This window comes from Thalassophryne amazonica, chromosome 6 (assembly GCF_902500255.1).
Source record: "Thalassophryne amazonica chromosome 6, fThaAma1.1, whole genome shotgun sequence".
Lineage (NCBI taxonomy): Eukaryota > Metazoa > Chordata > Actinopteri > Batrachoidiformes > Batrachoididae > Thalassophryne > Thalassophryne amazonica.
In genome coordinates, this window is record NC_047108.1 from 48,720,384 (window position 1) to 48,742,944 (window position 22,561).

At 43.4% G+C, this 22,561-nt stretch overlaps 1 protein-coding gene across 1 annotated transcript in view; it reads right to left on the reverse strand.

Moving 5' to 3' along the window:
* The window catches only part of LOC117512161 (collagen alpha-1(XX) chain), a 166,271-nt gene that overhangs the window by 62,177 nt on the left and 81,533 nt on the right, over positions 1-22,561 (reverse strand). The window contains exons 13-16 of the mRNA XM_034172138.1: positions 20,983-21,128; positions 20,701-20,830; positions 11,864-12,003; positions 7,344-7,470 (exon numbers count right to left, since the gene is read on the reverse strand). Coding sequence (XP_034028029.1) covers positions 7,344-7,470; positions 11,864-12,003; positions 20,701-20,830; positions 20,983-21,128 — 543 coding nt within the window. The remainder of the gene's footprint in view (positions 1-7,343; positions 7,471-11,863; positions 12,004-20,700; positions 20,831-20,982; positions 21,129-22,561) is intronic.

Here is a 22,561-nt window from a genome sequence, read left to right on the forward strand (position 1 = left end):
ATGGTTAAAATTTTAACCAAACTCCATGACCAGTAAAAGATCAAGGACCGAGACGTCGCCGGGTATGGCGGAGCCGGGGTCCCACCCTGGAGCCAGACCTGGGTTGGGGCTCGCGCGCGAGCGCCTGGTGGTCGGGCCTTAGCCCGAAAGAGTGACGTGGGCCCGCCCTCCTGTGGGTTCACCACCTGCACAGGGGGCCATGGGGGTCGGGTGCAGAGACGATTGGGTAACGGTCGAGGGCGGGTGGCCCGGTGGCCCGGTCCATGCTCACAGCCCCTGGCTGTTGGGTCGTGGAATGTCACCTCGCTAGGGGGGAAGGAGCCTGAGCTTGTGCGGGAGGTTGAGAGATACCAACTAGAGATAGTCGGGCTCACCTCCATGCACAGCTTGGGTTCTGGTATCCAACTCCTGGAGAGGGCTGGATGCTTCATTTTTCTGGCGTCGCCCACGGGGAGAGGCGGAGAGCTGGGGTCGCATTGCTTATTGCTCCCCAGCTCAGTTGCCAAGTGTTGGCGTTCACTCCGGTGAACGAGAAGGCCGCATCCCTACGCCTTCGGGTTGGGGACAGGTCTCTCACCGTTGTCTCGGCCTACGGGCTGAGTGGCAGTGCAGAGTACCTGACCTTCCTGGAGTCCCTGGGAGGGGTACTAGATAGCGCTCCGACTGGGGACTCCATTGTTCTCCTGGGGGATTTCAATGCCCACGTGGGCGGCGACAGTGAGACCTGGAGGGAGGTGATCGAGAAGCACGGCCTCCCCGATCTGAACCCGAGTGGTGTTCAGTTGTTGGACTTCTGTGCTAGTCACAGTTTGTCCATCACGAACACCATGTTCGAGCACAAGGGTGTCCATAAGTGCACGTGGCACCAGGACACCCTGAGCTGGAGGTCGATGATCGACTTTGTAGTCGTATCATCTGACCTCGGCCATGTGTCTCGAAACACTCGAGTGAAGAGAGGGGCAGAGCTGTCGACTGATCACCACCTGGTGGTGAGTTGGATCCGCTGGGAGGGTAGGAAGCCGGTCAGACCTGGCAGGTCCAAACGTATTGTGAGGGTCTGCTGGGAATGACTGGTGGAACCCTCTGTCAGCGAGGTCTTCAACTCCTACCTCCGGGAGAGCTTCTCCCAGATCCCGGGGGAGGTTGGAGACATGGAGTCCGAGTGGACCATGTCCTCCACCTCCATTGTCAATGCGGCTGCTCGTAGCTGTGGTCGCAAGGTCTCTGGTGCCTGTCGTGGCGGCAATCCCCGAACCCGGTGGTGGACACTGGAAGTAAGGGATGGCGTCAAGCTGAAGAAGGAGTCCTACTTATCTTTGTTGGTAGGTGGGACCCCAGAGGCAGCTAACAGGTACCAGCAGGCCAAGTGTGCCGCAGCCCGTGCGGTCGCAGAGGCAAAAACTCGGGTCTGGGAGGAGTTCGGGGAGGCTATGGAGGAGGACTATCGGTCGGCCTCGAAGAGATTCTGGCAAACCGTCAGACGCCTCAGGAGGCGGAAGCAGCTCTCCACCAGCACTGTTTACGGTGCGGGTGGGGAGCTGTTGACCCTGACTGGGGATGTTGTCGGGCGGTGAAGGATACTTGAGGAGCTCCTCAATCCCCTCATCACGTCTTCGAAGAGGAAGCAGAGACTGGGGACTCAGAGGCGGACTCCTCCATTACCCAGGCCGAAGTCACCGAGGTGGTTAGAAAGCTCCTCGGTGGCAAGGCTCCTGGGGTGGATGAAATCCGTCCTGAGTACCTTAAGTCTCTGGATGTTGTGGGGCTGTCTTGGCTGACACGCCTCTGCAACATCGCGTGGCAATCGGGGACAGTGCCTCTGAATTGGCAGACTGGGGTGGTGGTCCCTCTGTTTAAGAAGGGGGACCGGAGGGTGTGTTCCAACTATAGGGGGACCACACTCCTCAGCCTCCCTGGTTAAGGTCTATTCCAGAGTACTGGAGAGGAGAATTCCTGACGATGGTTGAAACCTCGGATTCAGGAGGAGCAGTGTGGTTTTCGACCTGGTCGCAGCACACTGGACCAGCTCTACATGCTCCATCAGGTGCTCGAGGGTTCATGGGAGTTCGCCCAACCAGTCCACATGTGTTTTGTGGATCTGGAGAAGGCGTTCGACGTGTCCCTCTGGGCACACTGTGGGGAGTGCTCGGGAGTACGGGGTCCGGGGGTGCTTTGCTAAGGGCTATCCGGTCCCTGTATGACCGCAGCAGGAGCTTGGTTCGCATTGCCGGGTAGTAAGTCAAACTTGTTTCCAGTGCACGTTGGCCTCCGCCAGGGCTGCCCTTTGTCACGGTTCTGTTCACTATTTTACGGACACAGAATTTCTAGGTGCAGCCAGGGTGTAGAGGGGGTCTGGTTTGGGAACCACAGAATCTCGTCTCTGCTGGTTTTGCGGACGATGTGGTTCTGTTGGCTTCATCAAATCAGGCCCTTCAGCGTGCACTGGGGCGGTTTGCAGCCGAGTGTGAAGCATCCGGGATGAAAATCAGCACCTCCAATCCGAGGCCATGGTTCTTGACGGAAAAAAGGTGCTTTGCCCTCTTCAGGTCGGTGGAGTGTCCTTGCCTCAAGTGGAGGAGTTAAGTATCTCGGGGTCTTTTTCACGAGTGAGGGATGGATGGAGCGTGAGATTGATAGACGGATCGGTGCAGCATCTGCAGTGATATGGTCGGCTGTATCGGACCGTCGTGGTGAATGAGAGAACCTGAGTAGGGGGGCAAAGCTCTCGATTTACCGATCGATCTACGTTCCGATCCTCACCTATGGTCATGAGATTTGGCTCATGACCGAAAGAACGAGATTGCGAGTACAAGCGGCCGAGATGAGTTTCCTCCGCAGGGTGGCTGGGCGCTCCCTTAGAGATAGGGTGAGGAGCTCTGTCACTCCGGAGGAGCTCGGAGTCGAGCCGCTGCTCCTCCACGTCAAAAGGAGTCAGTTGAGGTGGCTCGGCATCTTTTTCCAGATGCCCCCTGGACGCCTCGCTGGAGAGGTGTTTCCGGGCACATCCCACTGGGAGGAGGCCCCGGGGAAGACCCAGGACCCGCTGGAGGGATTACATCTCTAGGCTGGCTTGGGAATGCCTTGGGGTCCCCCGGAGAGCTGGGGGAGGTGTGTGTGGATCGGGAGGTCTGGGCGGCTTTGCTTGAGCTGCTGCCCTCCGCGACCCGACTCGGATAAAGCGGAAAGAAAATGGATGATGGATGGATGGATTTTAACCAAACTAATTTCGGACAAGTATTTAAATTAATGTCACGTCTGAAGTTTTATAAAGTGAAAATATCAGATATATGTTTTAGTTTTAAGTAATGCACTAATTGTGAAGGTTTTAGTGTGGAGATGCTGTGCCCAGTGCATATGGGTATCTCAGTACATTCACAACAGAAGAAATGCCATTTGAGACGCTCTGATCAGACTCCACACGAACAACAGTATTAAACTCTTTGTATAGTGTGTCTAAACTCTGTGAATACAGTCTCTGGGTTTATAGATGTGTTTTTGTGTTTGTTTTGTGTAAAATGCCAGAAGCAGCTCAGGTTGCTTCTCATTATTTTCAATTGGAATCATTGCATCATCACTGTTTGTTATTTAGAGTCCTGCTTATGTCAGACACTGTCTGTTGTCTTTGTTCCAGAGTAATATATATGTAAGATGTCTGAAATTCAGTTTGCGTTTATTAATTCCATGCATCTTAAACGTAGCAGACACGGATTATCTGGAATTTTGTTTTGGCAAGTTTTCACAGTCTCTACTGCCATCTACTGGCCAGTAGTGTTCATGACAGCATTCGCCCTAAAGCTGGGCAGACACTAATACAATAATATGCTTTTGGAGGGTGGTATGCATTTTAAGAGGCCCGACATCCATGCCCAGTCGCCCAAAATGACCGATATTCGCCCTTGTGTAACTCGGGCGAATATCGGTCATTGTGGGCGACTGGACATGGACGGAGGGACTCAGAAAATGCATACCGCATGACACCTGCATGTTATTTGCATTATTAACACTTACTGAGTTACACAACATGTGTAATCACATTAACAATATTTAATGGCATTTCAAAATGCACAACACCCAGCAAACGCATACATAAAAAGTTGTCTCACTTTAAAACGCACGACACCCAGCAAACATGTTTAATTTTTAACTTTTGTCGTGTTGGCTGATACCACGCTGCTCTCCAAATTTGCCAGTGCGTCCTCATCAAGCTGGCTGCTGTTCATTGTCAGACTATCCATGAGAAAATCATCTGTAATATCCATATTGGAACCAACACACACTTCTCTACTTTTCATTGTTTCCTCTGTGGACAGTTCTTGGGCTGCGTGCGCTATGACGTCATCATTTTATGCACAGCTACTGTGGGCAGGTATAGACAGGTAGCATAAATGTAAACCTATGCTACCGGCCCAGCAACGCCTCAGTAAGTGATAATAATAATACAATAACATGCTTTTGGAGGGCGGTATGCATTTTCAGAGGCCCAACGTCCATGCCCAGTCGTCCAAAATGACAGATATTCGCCTGAGTTAGACGAGGGTGAATATCTGTCACTGAGGGCGACTGGGCGTGGACGGAGGGACTCAGAAAATGCATACCGCACGACAACAGCATGTTATTTGCATTATTATCACTTACTGAGATACACAACACGTAACGCGTACATAAAAAGTTGGCTTACTTTAACTTTTGTCATGTTGGCTGGTGCGCGCTGCTCTCCAAATTTGGCAGTGCGTCCTCATCAAGCTGGCTGCTTTGGCTGCTGTTCATTGTCGTACTATCCATGAGAAAATCATCTGGAATATCCATATTGGGACCAACACACACTTCTCGCCTTTTTATCTTTTCCTCTGCGGACAGTTTTTTTTTCCTCCGCAGACAGTTCTTCGGCTGCGCGCTATGATGTCATTTGTTTACACACAGTGGGCGGGTATAGCCAGGTAGCGTCGACGTAAAGCTACGCTACCAGCCTAGCAACGCCTCGGTAAAGTGATAATAATGTACAATATTTTCAATCATTGTACTCGGCTCCAGCTCAAATGACAAAACTGCACAGTGTAAAAGTTCAGAGCGCACAATTATGTTCTCACACACATTGTATGTTCCAAAACCACACGTTGGACTCGTTTTCCAGAAGCAAAACGTAAACAGAAGGTTTTTTAAAAACTTTATTTACATTTCTTATTTTTATAAAAACTTTCAATGGGGGAAAAAGGGGGGGGGGAAAGAAACAGAAGCTGCTCTCCCAAAGAGATGATCACTGTTTATGCTCTCTCTAATTCCGCATCAGTGTTTGCACATGCACAGTGCAAGAGGTTGGACGCTTGTAGTGCTTCAACAGCGGGATCCCCTCACGGCGGCCGACCAGAATATCATGTTGGGAAAGTGTAGGAACACGGACCCACAACAGGGGGCGCAAATGAACGGACAATGGAGAAAGTCAAATCACAAAGTTTTACTGTTGTGAATTCACACAACAAACACAACAGATTACAAATACAGCAGTAACCGAATTCCGAAGGTGTCGTGTGGGCAGGCTCGACGATAGGAGACGTCTGTCCGAGTCAAACCGGAACCACCCGATTTCCTCTGCCACCGAACCCCGGGGATACTGGAGCCGCCAAGTCCCGAACCCCAGGTGGCCACTGCCTCCGCTCGTCGGATCCGGTACTGCTGGCAAGGAACAGAAACAGTCAGGTGTGGGTGCGGCTGCACCCAGCAACACACAGGGTGGAAACACCACCTCCACCTCTTGTCAGGAAAATACAGGTGAGTGCAGGAATGTGAGTACTATCCAAAATACAGTCTCCTGCTGTCTTTTCTCTTTCTGTGTAAAGGCAAAATGTATTTAATGGTCAAAAGATGATCTGTTTGGCTGGATACGTTACCTCCTTGGTAGAGCGATATCTCGGCAATGAGGTGGAGATGCCGTCCTGCTGATATACCTCCCTGTTGATTGATATCAGCTGTCTCGTCTCAGGTGATGGGTGACAGCTGTCACCCTGGCTGCTCCTGTGAGGCGGCAGCGCCCTCTGGTGCCTGGAGCCCGCACTCCAGACAGGGCGCCCTCTGGTGGTGGTGGGCCAGCAGTACCTCCTCTTCAGCGGCCCACACAACATATCAAACAGGTTTGATTTTCATCCGACCATGCAATCGCCGATCAGGAGGTGGTCGTGAAATTAATGCCTCGCAGATGTGAAGAAATCATGAAAAACTGTGGTTATACAACTAAATTCTAGTTGAGTGATTCACAGGATTGCTAAAAAAGCAGCTTGAACATAATAGTTTTGAGTTTGTAGCATCAACAGCAGATGCTACTATTATTGTGAACACCCCCTTTTCTACTTTTTTTTTTACTAATAGCCCAATTTCATAGCCTTAAGAGTCTGCATATCATGAATGCTTGGTCTTGTTGGATTTGTGAGAATCTACTGACTCTACTGGTACCTTGTTTCCCATGTAACAATAAGAAATATACTCAAAACCTGGATTAATCTTTTTAGTCACATAGCACTCCTATTATTCTGAACACTACTGTATTTTGACACCAGTTATATCAGATGGTTATCTAATTACAACTTGCCTTTTTTTTTAAATGACCCTTTTGTTTTTTACAAATAAAAAAAATGGCATATTTTACAAAAACACATTTATCTGTAAACACCAAGACACAACACACCTCACATTAACGTGTTGGTTTACATAGATTGAATGAGTCAAACAATCAGTGTTAGCGGAGGCACATTTTACCCATGATCCTTTGGCATCTGTCTGTGTTTGTTACAAAACTTCAGAATTAGTGCATTATTCGACATTAAAAGATATATGTTATATTTTAACTTTGTACAAATGACAGAATTGACATTAATGGAGTTATTCTATCAGTAATAATTTTATTCATACACCAAACCATAAGTCAGCACTGCTTTATTTTCCAAGACCTCTGCCTCACGGCAATGCTGTTATTGAGTTGAGAGTTGAGCTTTGCTGCTCCTCTCAACTGCTTCACTGCTGGAAGCCATGTAATAAACAGAAGCTTCCAGCAGTGGGCAGGGCGCACAAAGACAGAAGTGCTGACTCATTGTTTGGGTCTGTAGTCACCTTTGATGCTCCCAGAAGTGATCGTGGTGTTAAAATTCAAAATCAGCTTGTTAGTAGTTGCAAGTGTACCGGAGACAATACTGGAAGTTATCGGTTATCTGTAGCTTCCGATAAATTTTTGGGTGGCTTATCGGTTTAGCTTCATAAAAGATAACTTTTCAGTTCGCTGATTATGTGTTATCGAAGCTAATTTTTTGGTTAGTTGTGCCCACCACTGGCAACAAGCAAACAAAAAATACTCTTACATGTGGTTATGTTACTGGTGAGTGGTGCAGAGAGGCCTTGTGGGTAGTGAGACTGGAGCGATACTCTGTATCTGGACAGAGAGGACAGGTTTTGCACCAGGACAGTGTTTACTCCTGACACTTCCACCTGAAAAAGAGGTTGAATGTGACTGGTTGACTGCAGTTCTGCAGCATCAAGATCTATTTCTTCTGACTGATGATTCCTACAAAAATCTGTACATACACAAGTGCAAGAAAAAATAAAAGGTAACGTGGAACGTGTTGGCACATCTACCACACGACTGAACCACCTTGGGTGCTGGATGGCAACTGCACCCAGGTGAAGCATAAGCATCCCCTTGGCCTTTTCCAGACATTGGATTCCTCAACACTGAGACACCTGCATACTGGATTATGTCCTTTGAAACATGGCACATGGCCAAAATGTCATAGCTGACATTCCCTCACATGAAACTGACACTCCTCATCTGAGTTTCCTGAAGTAAGCAGTCATTTGATACAAAGTCAATCCAATGGTGCCCAAGGATCCTCTGAAGAGACCGTGTAACAAAGACACCCAGTCACTGCCTTAGGTCACTGGTTAGTGTCCCAGTCTCACAACCATAGATTAAGACAGGAAGCACCAGGATCCAAAAAACTTGAATCTTTGTTTTTCTGGAAATATACTGACTTCACCAAACACCTCTGTCCAGCCCTAGAGGTCTTAGGGTCACAGATGCTGAGGACCCTAAAATATGAATATCACTGCCAAATAAGTGAATGTCTATACAAGTTTGACACTGTCATCACTACAAATGAAGTGTTCAGGTGCAAACCCCGTAAATGCCACGCCCACGGAAAATGAGGAAAACCATGCAAGTGAAAGCTTACGAGGCTCGTATCTGATAACAAAATCAAATTCTGCTGCAACACCCCAATAAATCCTATGGTAAATGCAAGTTAGGATGCGGTTTGTATGCAGAACCTCATATGCGCCATCCCAGTTGGTGTGCAAAACCACACAGTGAACAGCGCACCACTCACTGGCATGTATCTCGGTCACATGACACAAAGACAGCAGTGCCCACGAGAGCTTCTCTGATGCTGCATTTACACATAACGACGGCATGTCACGAATGCCACGAAGTATACATTCTTGGCTGCTGATCACGAATGTGATGATCTGAGGCAGAGGCGTCAGGCATCCTTAGGAACTGCTGCAACCTGTTACCACGTAACTGCGCATCGTTAAGTTCTGTCACGTTAATGAGGCAAATTGTCTCCACACACACCCCCATATTCATCCATCTGCTGATGAACAATTCAGATCGCTCCAGTTTGCTCCTTTAATTCCACAGCAGAAGAACTTTGTGACTGCATGCTTAGTTGGGCTCTGTGCCATGGAATGGCGCGGAGAGGAGGAGGAGATGGAAAGAGCCAGATGTGTGGCTTCACGCGGCTCTGGTCTCGCTCGTTTCCTAAACATCAGGCACGCAGCAGGTGGAACACCTGCAGGAGAGTGCTGAGGGCACTGGAACGAAACTTTTAGCCGACTTGGCTCTCTATCCTAGTGTACGTTAAAGTGATGGACTTACTGAGTTTTGCAAACAAACTGAAGGTGGTGATAGCAGGTTTTGCAGCCAAATATCTTAAAGGCTGCTAATTAACACATTTCTGAATCAAGGTTGATTTTTGAGATTCTGCTATTTTGTTCAGTGCACCATAACCATATCATAACTAGAAAGAATGATTCCTGGAGATGTACAACTTCCATCAGGTAAATATCCTTATTTAAAACAAAAGTGGTCTGGTGGAGATACAGGGTTTTGCACCTGAACTCTTCAAATACACTTCTGATGACCAAACCCAGAAATCCATTGAAAGCCTGACTGCCTGTCGCAGTCTGGCAATATCCCCAAAGTTAATGTCAGCAAATATTTCCTTACTAACAAAGGCACATAAGCTGCTGGATCCACAACCCTACCTAGTCCATGCAAAGCACTGAAGAGTGTAGGAGGTAGAACACATTCCTGACAAACACCATTATTCATTGAGAAAATTCAGATATTGCCCCAACCACTGAGCACTTCAATAGTATAAGCTCGATATGTCGAGCAACTTCTTGGGGATCCAATGAATTCAGAAAACAGAAGAAAAAAAAAAAAACAATGGAAAAAAAAAAGCAAACAGCACCAAAGAAAACAAAAATAAAAGTGGTGGTTAAAGCTCTGGTATTGCCTGTATCAATACTGCCCATATATCAGCAAACATTTCTGTTTGCAGTTGTAGTCTTGCAGTGATTTTCTCCAAAATAAAGACCTTCTTTATCCCGTGTCATTATGGTGACATTATGCTAGGTCATTATGCTAGGAGCTTCCGGTTTCATCCAAGAAGCAAGTTATTGTTTTCTTTGCAGTGAAAAGCAGAATTCTTGACAAATAAATCAATTTTCCATCACTCATACAATCAGGAAGTATATCTAATATGTAAAGTGCTGGAGCGAAAGCAAAATTGATACCAGAATCTGTTTAATAATCTTCTTATCTCCTTTTAAATATCCTTCCAAAAATTCAGAAGCTTTGGGACAATCCCACAAGTAGGTGTGTGTTTGTCCCAACTCAATCCACACCCCCTCTCAAACATAGTTTCTGATGTGTTACTGTGTTTTGAAGTAATAGATGTGTGTTTTTATTTTTCCACTCAAATTCCTCCATGTTGGGATAATTGTAGTCTATGGCCTACTTGAATGTTTCTTCCCATTTTTCGTCTTATATTATTTGTGTCCAGTTCCCACTTGACTTGTAAATCTTTATTTTCTCATTTCTTTCATGTTGGAAAGTATTATAATTTTTAATGTTATGCATTTTTAACCCATTTCTGTGAATGTAATTAATATTTTCTCCAGTTTTGGATGGATCTTTATAAGATATTCCCACTCATGTTTTTTGAAGATAGTGTCATAGTTATAAAAGTCATGAGCTCTTAGATCAAATTCCTTTCTCAGTTCTTCAAAGGATTTCATGGTTTGTTCCTTAAACAATTGGGCGGTATACACGGCAGTGATTTTTACATTGAATATGACTTCTATTTCATTGCAGACAGTGTGAACTCAATCATATTTCATGTCTTATGTGGCCATCTTCATTTGATTTGTTAATATACATCCTTTCATGCATTTAAGGCCTGCAACACTTCCCAAAAAAGTTGGGACGGGGCAATTTAAGGCTAGTAATGAAGTTAAAATAAATAAATAAGGTGTTTTCAAACAGGTGATGTCAACAGGTGATTGTAACCATGATTTGGTTCTAAAGCAGCAAAAGTCTGAGTCTTTGAGGAGCAAAGATGGGCAACAAATCCATTAGAAAATTAAAATTACAACCCCTGGCAAAAATTATGGAATCACCGGCCTCAGAGGATGTTCATTCAGTTGTTTAATTTTGTGGAAAAAAAGCAGATCACAGACATGACACAAAACTAAAGTCATTTCAAATGGCAACTTTCTGGCTTTAAGAAACACTATAAGAAATCAAGAAAAAAAGATTGTGACAGTCAGTAATGGTTACTTTTTTAGACCAAGCAGAGGAAAAAAACTATGGAATCACCAATCTGAGGAATAAATTATGGAATCACCCTGTAAATTTCCATCCCCCAAACTAAAACCTGCATCAAATCAGATCTGCTCGTTGACATTGACCCTATGCCATAACATTGATCCTATGTGTCTTTTTGCAAGGAACGTTTTCACAGTTTTTGCTCTATGGCAAGATGCATTATCATCTTGAAAAATGATTTCATCATCCCCAAACATCCTTTCAATTGTCCAAAATATCAACATAAACGTGCATTTATTGATGATGATTTATTGTACAGCCCTACTGTCAACTAGCTGAAAACTTTGAATATTAATTTACATCTACATAAAAAATGCTTAAAGTGGCAGGGGGTTAAGGGGGCTGTTTTAATAGGGGATCTGGGGGGGGTCCACCCACCCCCCCCAGATCCCCTATTATCCCCTATAAAGGGAAAATAAGGAAAATGCTTAAAAAGGCAGGGGGTCTTAAAGGTTTTAGTCATGCTCATGCTCCCAAGAACCATTTTACTGAAAAAAGTCTGAAGGACGTAAAGGACATGGTTAGATGGTGTGGAGCATGTGAGAGGCAAATAAAGAAAAATGCTTAAAAAGGCGGTGGGGGGGGCTCCAGAAGCTGAAAGGTTTTAGCCATGCTAATGCTCCCCTGAAGCATTTGCCCAAAAAGAGTCTGAAGGACCTCAATGACATGGTGAGATGCTGAAGAGCTTCACTTGTTCATGTCTGTGACATATACATATTATTTTTATGATGGTACCCTTTTAATTTTCATGGTTTTTTTTTTTTCTGCAGTGAAACATTTCCCCCCAAACACCTGCACTTTAACTTGGTTAAGGGTTAAGGACAGATAAAAAAGGAAGCATTGAACCATGTGCTCTAGTTTGTTCATGAATGTTTGTCTAAACCTTGCAAAGACAGCATTGTTTTAAATTGAAATGTAACTTTGAGTTACCTGCTTGACAACACTGCCGTGGTTGGTGCTGTAGGTGATTCTGTGTCTGGGGACGTCTGTGGCTCCAGGCATCCAGCTCACCCTCAGCATACTGTGGGTGACCAGAGGGAACTGAATGCTCACCGGAGGTGGGAGTGGGACTTCATGAGACAGGAGAAAATTCAACAAGGATGGAAAAGGAGAAGGAGAATAAACAATAATGTTTCAGTGTGTTCCCAAGCCATTGGGTTTACAAAAGCAAATTCTGAAGGCAGACAGAACAAGGAAGGAAGATGTCAAAATTATCTGATCGTAATCACGGTGCATGTAAACACGCACAGCAAGCGGATCATTTTAGGGCACATTCTTGTAAACAGGACAATCTGATCCACCAATCGGATAGAATTCAATCAGATCAGAAATAAAGTGCCCATGTAAACGTAGCTATTGTTCCACAAACTCGCGCGTTGCCCGTGGGGATCCACAGGCTCTAGATTGGGTAGTGTTTATAAAACAGGTAGCTGAGATTTTTCTAGAATGGTAATAAATTAAGCAAAGTTTGTAGAATGATTTTAACTGAAAGTACAGGAAATTAAAATGAGAATGTTTTGTGAGTAATTGTATTTATTATTTGGCACATTTAGTTGATGTTCTGTTTTACAACTGGCCAGGCTGATATATTTCCTTTGTTCAGAGCTTGTCTCGTTACCAGGGACTGATTAATGATGTTACCATATGCCTACAAATGATACGCCAATATGATTGGATAAAACACTAAAGAATAAATAGCAATACACCCTTTTTGCGGACGGGTAATATTTTTCATACCACCCGAGTAATCAGCCAATCCGGACAGCGGAGTGGCGCCACGTTGAAGAGGCGCCGTCAGAGGAACTGTGAAATACTGGTGAGTCACTATTAATAATTTCTTACATGTCCAACCTCGTAGGTTGATCGTTAAAATTGAATTCGTTAGTTCTAAAAGCCATCATAATTATTTATAGGAAAATGTTCTATTTTTTTTCTACTAAGGTTTGAACTTTGAGTGTTTACACAGGAGAGAAAAGTGAGAAAATGTTAATGCCTGTTTGAGAAAAGTGTATAAAGTGTGTAGTGAGCGGTTTTTACAGCCTTAAAACATTTATAATAATTGTAATAAAGCTGACTACTTCGCGGATTTCGCCTATCATGGGTTATTTTTAGAACGTAACTCCCTTTCGCGGCCTCACAGTTTCGCAGTTTTTTTTAGTGCAATTTTGCATGCTGCTGCTTCTTCTTTTTTTTCTTTTTTTTTAACAGCGCATTGTGTTCTGCGTCCTTATCAGACGGGCGATTGCTCTCGCTGCCTCCGAATCGCTTACTGAGTCTGCGGGCTCGGTAAGCACCGCAGCGGGCCACTCACACTGCCCCCCTATCTGCTGTGCCAAGCTGCATGCAGCACCATGTCCAGAGACTACACTCGCTGTTTTGATGCGCAGCGCCCGCTGCATGGTCTCGGTAACCGCAGCCGCAGAGCTCCGTGGCCATGACTTGGATTCTTTGCGGGTTCCGCATCTGTACCCCAGAGGCAGTGAGCGAAGGGAGAACATGCGCATTGTGTTCTGCGTGCATTTATCATTTATAGGTACATGATAAAATCATTATCAAGTTGTTTTACCAATGAATATGGCTTTATACACCCTGAAGAAAACCATACATGGGTGATTCTTAGACTACGGGCACTTATGTCCTTTGATCATACTGCATGAAAAACAGAAAAAAGGGGAAATTTCACACTTTATAGTTATCTTTACAATGAAAGTGTGTTAAGAAATTTGTTCTAGTAGTCTATGATGACTTTTTCACCTTTTTTCAGCATCATTATATGCAAATATAAAACGTTTTTTCTAATGTTTTAAAATATCTCTGAATAAAATATCAGTAAAATAATCAAAACATAATTGGGTATTCAATGTCATACAACTGTTGTGATTTTTTTAAACAAAATGTAGTTGTCCCACACTATTGCCGTAATTTCCACCACAACACTGTAATGTCCCTTTAAACAGTTTGTATGAAAGATTGTTTGGGTAGTTTCTATGGAGATAAATAGTGACATCAGAGCACATGTATATAGTGCCAAATCACAACAAACAGTTGCCCCAAGGCGCTTTATATTGTAAGGCAATGGTGTGGTGTAAATTACATTTACAAGGCCAATAGTGCCCGTAGTTAAAGAATCACCCACATTTATGTTCATGTCTGTTTTCAATCTGTTCTTGACTGTTTGGAGTTGTGTTTTCATCTTGTTGGTCTTTGCACGTCCACCTTGAGCTCATTTGCTGTTAATTCCTCCATTCTTTTGTTCACTTTTTGTTTTGTTTTATTTCACTCCATGAAAATTGTAAACAATGTCGCAAATCTGATACACAATCCAGACTGACTGCCATGGTAACAGTCTGATATGGGAAAATATCAGACCGGAAATCGGCCAATCAGAGCGCACGTACCGTCATACAACCCCTGCAATAATTATGGAATCACCGGCCTCGGAGGATGTTCATTCAGTTGTTTAATTTTGTAGAAAAAAAAGCAGATCACAGACATGACACAAAACTAAAGTCATTTCAAATGGCAACCTTCTGGCTTTAAGAAACATTATAAGAAATCAGGAAAAAAATTGTGGCAGTCAGTAACGGTTACTTTTTTAGACCAAGCAGAGGGAAAAAAATATGGAATCACTCAATTATGAGGAAAAAATTATGGAATCATGAAAAACAAAAGAACGCTCCAACACATCACTAGTATTTTGTTGCACCACCTCTGGCTTTTATAACAGCTTGCAGTCTCTGAGGCATGGACTTAATGAGTAACAAACAGTACTCTTCATCAATCTGGCTCCAACTTTCTCTGATTGCTGTTGCCAGATCAGCTTTGCAGGTTGGAGCCTTGTCATGGACCATTTTCTTCAACTTCCACCAAAGATTTTCAATTGGATTAAGATCCGGACTATTTGCAGGCCATGACATTGACCGTATGTGTCTTTTTGCAAGGAATGTTTTCACAGTTTTTGCTCTATGGCAAGATGCATTATCATCTTGAAAAATGATTTCATCATCCCCAAACATCCTTTCAATTGATGGGATAAGAAAAGTGTCCAAAATATCAATGTAAACTTGTGCATTTATTGATGATGTAATGACAGCCATCAGTGTTGTGAAAGTGTAGTGACACGGACCCACAACAGGGGGCGCAAATGAACGGTCAATAGATGAGCCAAAAAGGAACAATTTAATGTTGTGAAATGTGCACAACGAATATACAGACAATCTCAGAATATGATTACAGTCAAATTACAAAGGTGACATGTGGGCAGGCTCGAGGAACCACACGATTTCTGCCACCACCGAACCTGGTGAATACTGGAGCCGCCAAGTCCCGAATTCCCAGGTGATCACCGTCTCCGACTGTCGGTATCTGGTACTGCTGGCGAGAACAAAGACAGTCAAGTGTGGGTGTGTGTACACCCAGTAACAACAACGGTGGGAATGCCACCTCCACCTCTCACTCAATATGCTGATGTGTTTGCAGTGATCCCTCAGAGAAAAAGAGTGCCGTCCTGCACTCACTCAGCTTCCACAAAACAAGGGACCGGTACGCCTGCAAACACTCACAATGTACAGATTACAGATAAACACAAAAAGGCTGAGGATATTACCTTCAATGAAGTACGATATCTCGGCGATGAGGTGGAGATGACGTCTGGGTTTTATGGAGTGAGGTGATGAAGAATGAGTGACAGCTGTCAGGAAGTAATGAGTAACAGCTGTCACTCCCGGCTGAGTCCGTGGCGGCAGCGCCCTCTCGTGCCTGAAGCCCGCACTTCAGGCAGGGCGCCCTCTGTTGGTGGGCCAGCAGTACCTCCTCTTCTGGCGGCCCACACAACACCCAGTGCCTTTACCTGACATGCAGCCCCATATCATCAATGACTGTGGAAATTTACATGTTCTCTTCAGGCAGTCATCTTTATAAATCTCATTGGAACGGCACCAAACAAAAGTTCCAGCATCATCACCTTGCCCAATGCAGATTCGAGATTAATCACTGAATATGACTTTCATCCAGTCATCCACAGTCCACGATTGCTTTTCCTTAGCCCTTTGTAACCTTGTTTTTTTCTGTTTAGGTGTTAATGATGGCTTTCGTTTAGCTTTTCTGTATGTAAATCCCATTTCCTTTAGGCGGTTTCTTACAGTTCGGTCACAGATGTTGACTCCAGTTTCCTCCCATTCGTTCCTCATTTGTTTTGTTGTGCATTTTCGATTTTTGAGACATATTGCTTTAAGTTTTCTGTCTTGACGCTTTGATGTCTTCCTTGGTCTACCAGTATGTTTGCCTTTAACAACCTTCCCATGTTGTTTGTATTTGGTCCAGAGTTTAGACACAGCTGACTGTGAACAACCAACATCTTTTGCAACATTGCGTGATGATTTACCCTCTTTTAAGAGTTTGATAATCCTCTCCTTTGTTTCAATTGACATCTCTCGTGTTGGAGCTGTGATTCATGTCAGTCCATTTGGTGCAACAGCTCTCCAAGGTGTGATCACTCCTTTTTAGATGCAGACTAATGAGCAGATCTGATATGATGCAGGTGTTAGTTTTTGGGATGAAAATTTACAGGGTGATTCCATAATTTATTCCTCAGAATTGAGTGATTCTATATTTTTTCCCTCTGCTTGGTCTAAAAAAGTAACCATTACTGACTGCCACAATTATTTTTCCTGATTTCTTATAGTGTTTCTTAAAGCCAGAAAGTTGCCATTTGTAATGACTTTAGTTTTGTGTCATGTCTGTGATCTGCTTTTTTCTACAAAATTAAACAACTGAATGAACATCCTCCGAGGCCGGTGATTCCATAATTATTGCCAGGGGTTGTAGCCATATAATAAATATGGATACCAAATGGCAAATGTTAGCTTTCCCTAGTTTCTCTGTGATCAAAGTTACACATGCACACACACATGCACACAGAGGTCACTTCGCTTTTAATATATGGATGTTGACAAAGCTGACCTCAGGGATCCGCTGGCTGACTAAACTACTCTCAAAATGGACTCCTATTTTTCCAGAGCTGTAAGACTACATTAGATAATGCAAACCCACTGCCTTTGTGGACAGCAAGTGCTTACTTATTAGCTATGATGGCCTGCTGTCAAATTACTAATTTTATTGAAGCAGTTTAACACTGGGGTTGTAATTGTGCCTTTTTATAATCAACTTCACACAAAAAACAAAACAGCTGCAGAATCAAGCTTCCAATACCAAGTGTAATTCTGTAAAATATGAGGGGTTAGCTCATATTTTACAGAATTACACTTGGTATTGTTGCACCCTAATGTGACAGACTGCAGCATTAGACACGTAAAGAAGCAATGAAATAATGTTGAGCAGGCAGCTGTTGATTAAATAACCTCTTAATTTTGCTGTCTGAGTGACACACCAGTTGCACAACTTTAGATAAATAAATCTAAAATTATCTTCCTTAAAGTCAAACTGAAAGCAAATCTCTACAACTTGATATACACTAATTAAAAAATATAAAATTCTTCTTCCTGATGAAGTGGTGCAGAGGAGGATTTTCTTAAAAAGAAGACCTGATAGTTCAGCTACATTGGCCAGTGGCCCTGTGATAGACTGGAGACCTGTTTAGGGTGTACCCCGCCCTCGCACGACAGCTGAGCTCGGTTAGGCTCCAGCTCCCCCGTGACCCTTCACTGGGAAAAAGATGAATGATTGTCTGTAGTAAAACACAAGTCAGCATTCAAGAATTATCTGACAACCTTTTTTTTAAACCAGTTTCCTTATTTTAAAAATCATTTAAGGTTTGTTAAATGGTCCTGCAGGTCACTGTGCAGGTATTCATAATACAAACTTCTACAACCCAAATTCCAGTGAAGTTGTGACGTTGTGTAAAATGTAAATTAAAACAGAATACAATGATTTGCAAATCCTCTTCAACCTATATTCAATCTAATACACCACAAAGACAAGATATTTAATGTTCAAACTGATAAACTGTATTGTTTTTGTGCAAATATTTGCTCATTTTGAAATGGATGCCTACAACACGTTTCAAAAAAGTTGTGACAGTGGTATGTTTACCACTGTGTTACATCACCTTTCCTTCTAACAACACTCAATAAGTGTTTTGGAACTGAGGACACTCATGATTGGGTATAAAAGGAGCATCCCAAAAAGTCTCAGCCATTCACATGCAAAGATGGGGTGTGGATTACCACTTTGTGAACAACTGCATGAAAAAATAGTCCAACAGTTTAAGAACAATGTTTCTCAACGTTCAATTGCACGGAATTTAGGGATTCCATCATCTACAGTCCATAATATAATCAGAAGATTCAGAGAATCTGGATAACTTTCTACACATAAGCTGCAAGGCTGAAAACCAACATCGAATGCCCGTGACCTTCGATCCCTCAGGCGGCACTGCATTAAAAACCAACATCATTGTGTAAAGGATCTTACCGCGTGGGCTCAGGAACACTTCAGAAAACCACTGTCAGTTAACACAGTTCGTCACTAATTCTACAAGTGCAAGTTAAAACTCTACTATGCAAAGCGAAAGCCATACATCAACAACATCCAGAAATGCCGTCGCCTTCTCTGGGCCTGAGCTCATTTGAAATGGACAGACGCAAAGTGGAAAAGTGTGCTGTGGTCTGATGAGTCCACATTTCCAATTGTTTTTGGAAATCATGGACGTTGTGTCCTCTGGACAAAAGAGGAAAAAGACCATCCAGATTGTTTCCAGTGCTAAGTTCTAAAGCCAGCATCTGTGATGGTATGGGGGTGTGTTAGCGCCCATGGCATGGGCAACTTACACATCTGTGATGGCACCATCAAAGGTACATCAGCTGAAAGGTACATCCAGGTTTTGGAGCAACACATGCTGCCATCCAAGCAACGTCTTTTTCAGGGACGTCCCTGCTTATTTCAGCAAGACAATGCCAAGCCACATTCTGCACATGTTACAACAGCGTGGCTTTGTAGGAAAAGAGTGCGGGTACTAGACTGGCCTGCCTGCAGTCCAGACCTGTCATCCATTGAAAATGTGGCACATTTTGAAGTGCAAAATATGACAACAGAGACCCAGCTGAAGTCGTACATCAAGCAAGTGTCATGATTGGCTGTGGCGTGGCACAGAAAGTGGTAGGACACACGATGCAGACTTGCAGGCTGAGGTGTGGAGGTAAAAATAGGCTTTATCAAAAAAAGCAGGCAATGGCTCGGTACACAATAAGGCAGTCAGCAGGGCGGCGGTACAGACAGAGGAGAGGCAGATTCGAAGTTCAGTTCACAAGCTGGGGTCAGGTTCACAGCGTGGCGGAGATCAAGGCAAACAAGCAAGGTCAAAAAAACGAGGCAAACAGACTATGACAAAAGGCAGGGATGTGACACACAATCAACAAACTAGCAGGGAAGTGAGGGACTGTGAGAGCTTAAATACAAGGGGAGTAATCAGGGCATGACGTAAAACAGATGTGGGGATGGTTCTGGAAGGGGAGTGGCCAGACAAGACAGGTGGGTGTGACAGACAAAACAACTAAGTGCCAGTGACACACCCTCAACCAACAGAGATAAAAAGAACTGAAAATCACAAACTAATGTGCTCCTGTGTCAGGACCCCGAAAATAAAAGGCAGAGACTTAACTAAGACAGAACTCACCGTGTGGCTAAAGTATAAAGTGAAAAACAACTAATGATTATAGTGCAAGACAGAGTGCAAATACAACAAGAAAATAAAACCAAAGTCTAAACTAGAACAGAACTGATACAGATTAAAGTATGAAAGTAAATGCAATAACTGATTACCAGCTGACCAGAAAAATAAAAGACACAAAACTAAACCAGTGACAAAGGAATACAATAAAGGACAACACAGAATAATAAATAACCAGCAAAAGCAATAAATAACTAAAGGAACACAACCAGAAGAAAATACTGAAAATAAATACCAACCAAAACCAGTGACTAATGTATAAAGCAATAAATGTGATAAACAAAAACTAAACTGGGACTGAAGTAAGTAAAGGGACTATGAGTAAAATAATGCAAATGCATCACAATGAGAAATAAAGAAAACAAAGTACAGATCAGACAGGAACAAAGACAAAACTAAATACATGTCAACCAGGTGATACAAAGAAAATAAATGAAACAAAACTAATCATAAACAGAGCATAACAAGATGATAAAACACAAAACATAAAGATGAACAGAAACCACAGACAGAATAATCAAAACCAGAAGTGAGGCAAAATAATAAAACCATGACCAGGCCTCTGAATGGGCCAAATCCTGACAGCAAGAATGGGAAAGAATTCCACCTCCAAAGCTTCAACAATTAGTGTCCTCAGTTCCCAAACACTTATTGAGTGTTGTTAGAAGGAAAGGTGATGTAACACAGTGGTAAACATACCACTGTCCCAGCTTTTTTGAAACGTGTTGCAGGCATCCATTTCAAAATGAGCAAATATTTGCACAAAAACAATAAAGTCTATCAGTGTGAACATTAAATATCTTGTCTTTGTGGTGTATTCAACTGAATATAGGTTGAAGAGGATTTGCAAATCATTGTATTCTGTTTTTATTTACATTTTATACAACGTCCCAACTTCATTGGAATTGGGGTTGTACTATCAACAGGAAGAATGAATGAGTATGTCAGGTGACATTAAGCTGAGCTGAGAATGAAAACAAGCCTGGATTACTACATACATGTGAAATTTGGAGATACAATAAAAAAAGAAAGAAGAAGGGAGAAGTAGTTTGAAAAGGTCTGAGTATGCTCAATGCTTTACATGTGGTGGCAACGGCAGTGACGGGGTCACTGGGATCCTCGTCAAATAGCGCATAGAGCGTGACAGAATAGTCTGTACTTGGTAGCAATCCTGACAGTTCCACAACTGTCTGATCTGCACTGAACGTCTCCTAAAAAGAGAGAGAGAGAAAAAAGAAATTGTTGGTTCACTAATAATTCTGCTTTATAAAACCAAATTGGTAGTGGGTGGAACAAAAGTCATATAGAGACATGCAGCCAGTCTCCACAGACTCTCATCGTGCACAGAGACACTTCTTCTCACCTCCTGGGCATCATCAGGCTCTCCGTGGTTGAGGGCTGAGTAAAGGATCATGTACTGTGTGGTGCCTGGTGCTGCACCCCAGCTCACGCGCAGAGTGTTATAGGAGGACGGACTCACCTGCAGGTTGGTAGGCATTGCCAAAGGTACTGTGGAGAGAGGATGACAGATTTAAGGCTGGCTGGAGTTTATCAGTAAAAGTGGGACTCAATGCAGCAAAGAAGACGTTGGCAGACTTTAGAGCCTTTGCATATCATTCTCCCATTTTGTGGAATAGTTTGCCTGTTGGTATTAGAAAGTCCAATTGAGTTTAGCCTCTTAAGGCTAATGAAAAGCATCTGAAAAGCATTCCTTTTTGTGTGCTGTCTGTAACTCGTTTTATCTCATTTTATCTACATATGTATATATTTGGGGCAGCACAGTGGATTAGTGATTAGCACTGTTGCCTTACAGTGAGAAGGTCATGGGATCAATTCCCGAATGTGACCTTTCTGTATGGAGTTTGCATGTTCTCCCCATGTTTGCGTCAGTTCTCTCTGGGTGCTCCAACTTCCTCCCACATGCAGGTTAGGTGGATTGGAAAATTTAAATTGTCCGTAAGTGTGTGTGCAGGTGTGAATGTGTTTGTCTGTCTACATGTGGGCCTGCGACAGTCTGGCGTCGTGTCCAGGGTGTACACTGCTTCACAACCTCATGTTGCTGAGATAGGCTTCAGTCCCCCGCGACCTGCTCTTGGATAGGCGGTTGAAGATGTGTGAGTGTGTGTGTGTATATGTTTGTATACATTTGTGAGTTTCTCTGTGAATTTTCAGACCTTTTGTCTGACTTAGTGCTTAGCTCAGATAAGATAATTATAGTGGGCGATTTTAACATCCACACAGATGCTGAGAATGACAGCCTCAACACTGCATTTAATCTATTATTAGACTCTATTGGCTTTGCTCAAAAAGTAAATGAGTCCACCCACCACTTTAATCATATCTTAGATCTTGTTCTGACTTATGGTATGGAAATAGAAGACTTAACAGTATTCCCTGAAAACTCCCTTCTGTCTGATCATTTCTTAATAACATTTACATTTACTCTGATGGACTACCCAGCAGTAGGGAATAAGTTTCATTACACTAGAAGTCTTTCAGAAAGCGCTGTAACTAGGTTTAAGGATATGATTCCTTCTTTATGTTCTCTAATGCCATATACCAACACAGTGCAGAGTAGCTACCTAAACTCTGTAAGGGAGATAGAGTATCTCGTCAATAGTTTTACATCCTCATTGAAGACAACTTTGGATGCTGTAGCTCCTCTGAAAAAGAGAGCTTTAAATCAGAAGTGTCTGACTCCGTGGTATAACTCACAAACTTGTAGCTTAAAGCAGATAACCCGTAAGTTGGAGAGGAAATGGCGTCTCACTAATTTAGAAGATCTTCACTTAGCCTGGAAAAAGAGTCTGTTGCTCTATAATAAAGCCCTCCGTAAAGCTAGGACATCTTTCTACTCATCACTAATTGAAGAAAATAAGAACAACCCCAGGTTTCTTTTCAGCACTGTAGCCAGGCTGACAAAGAGTCAGAGCTCTATTGAG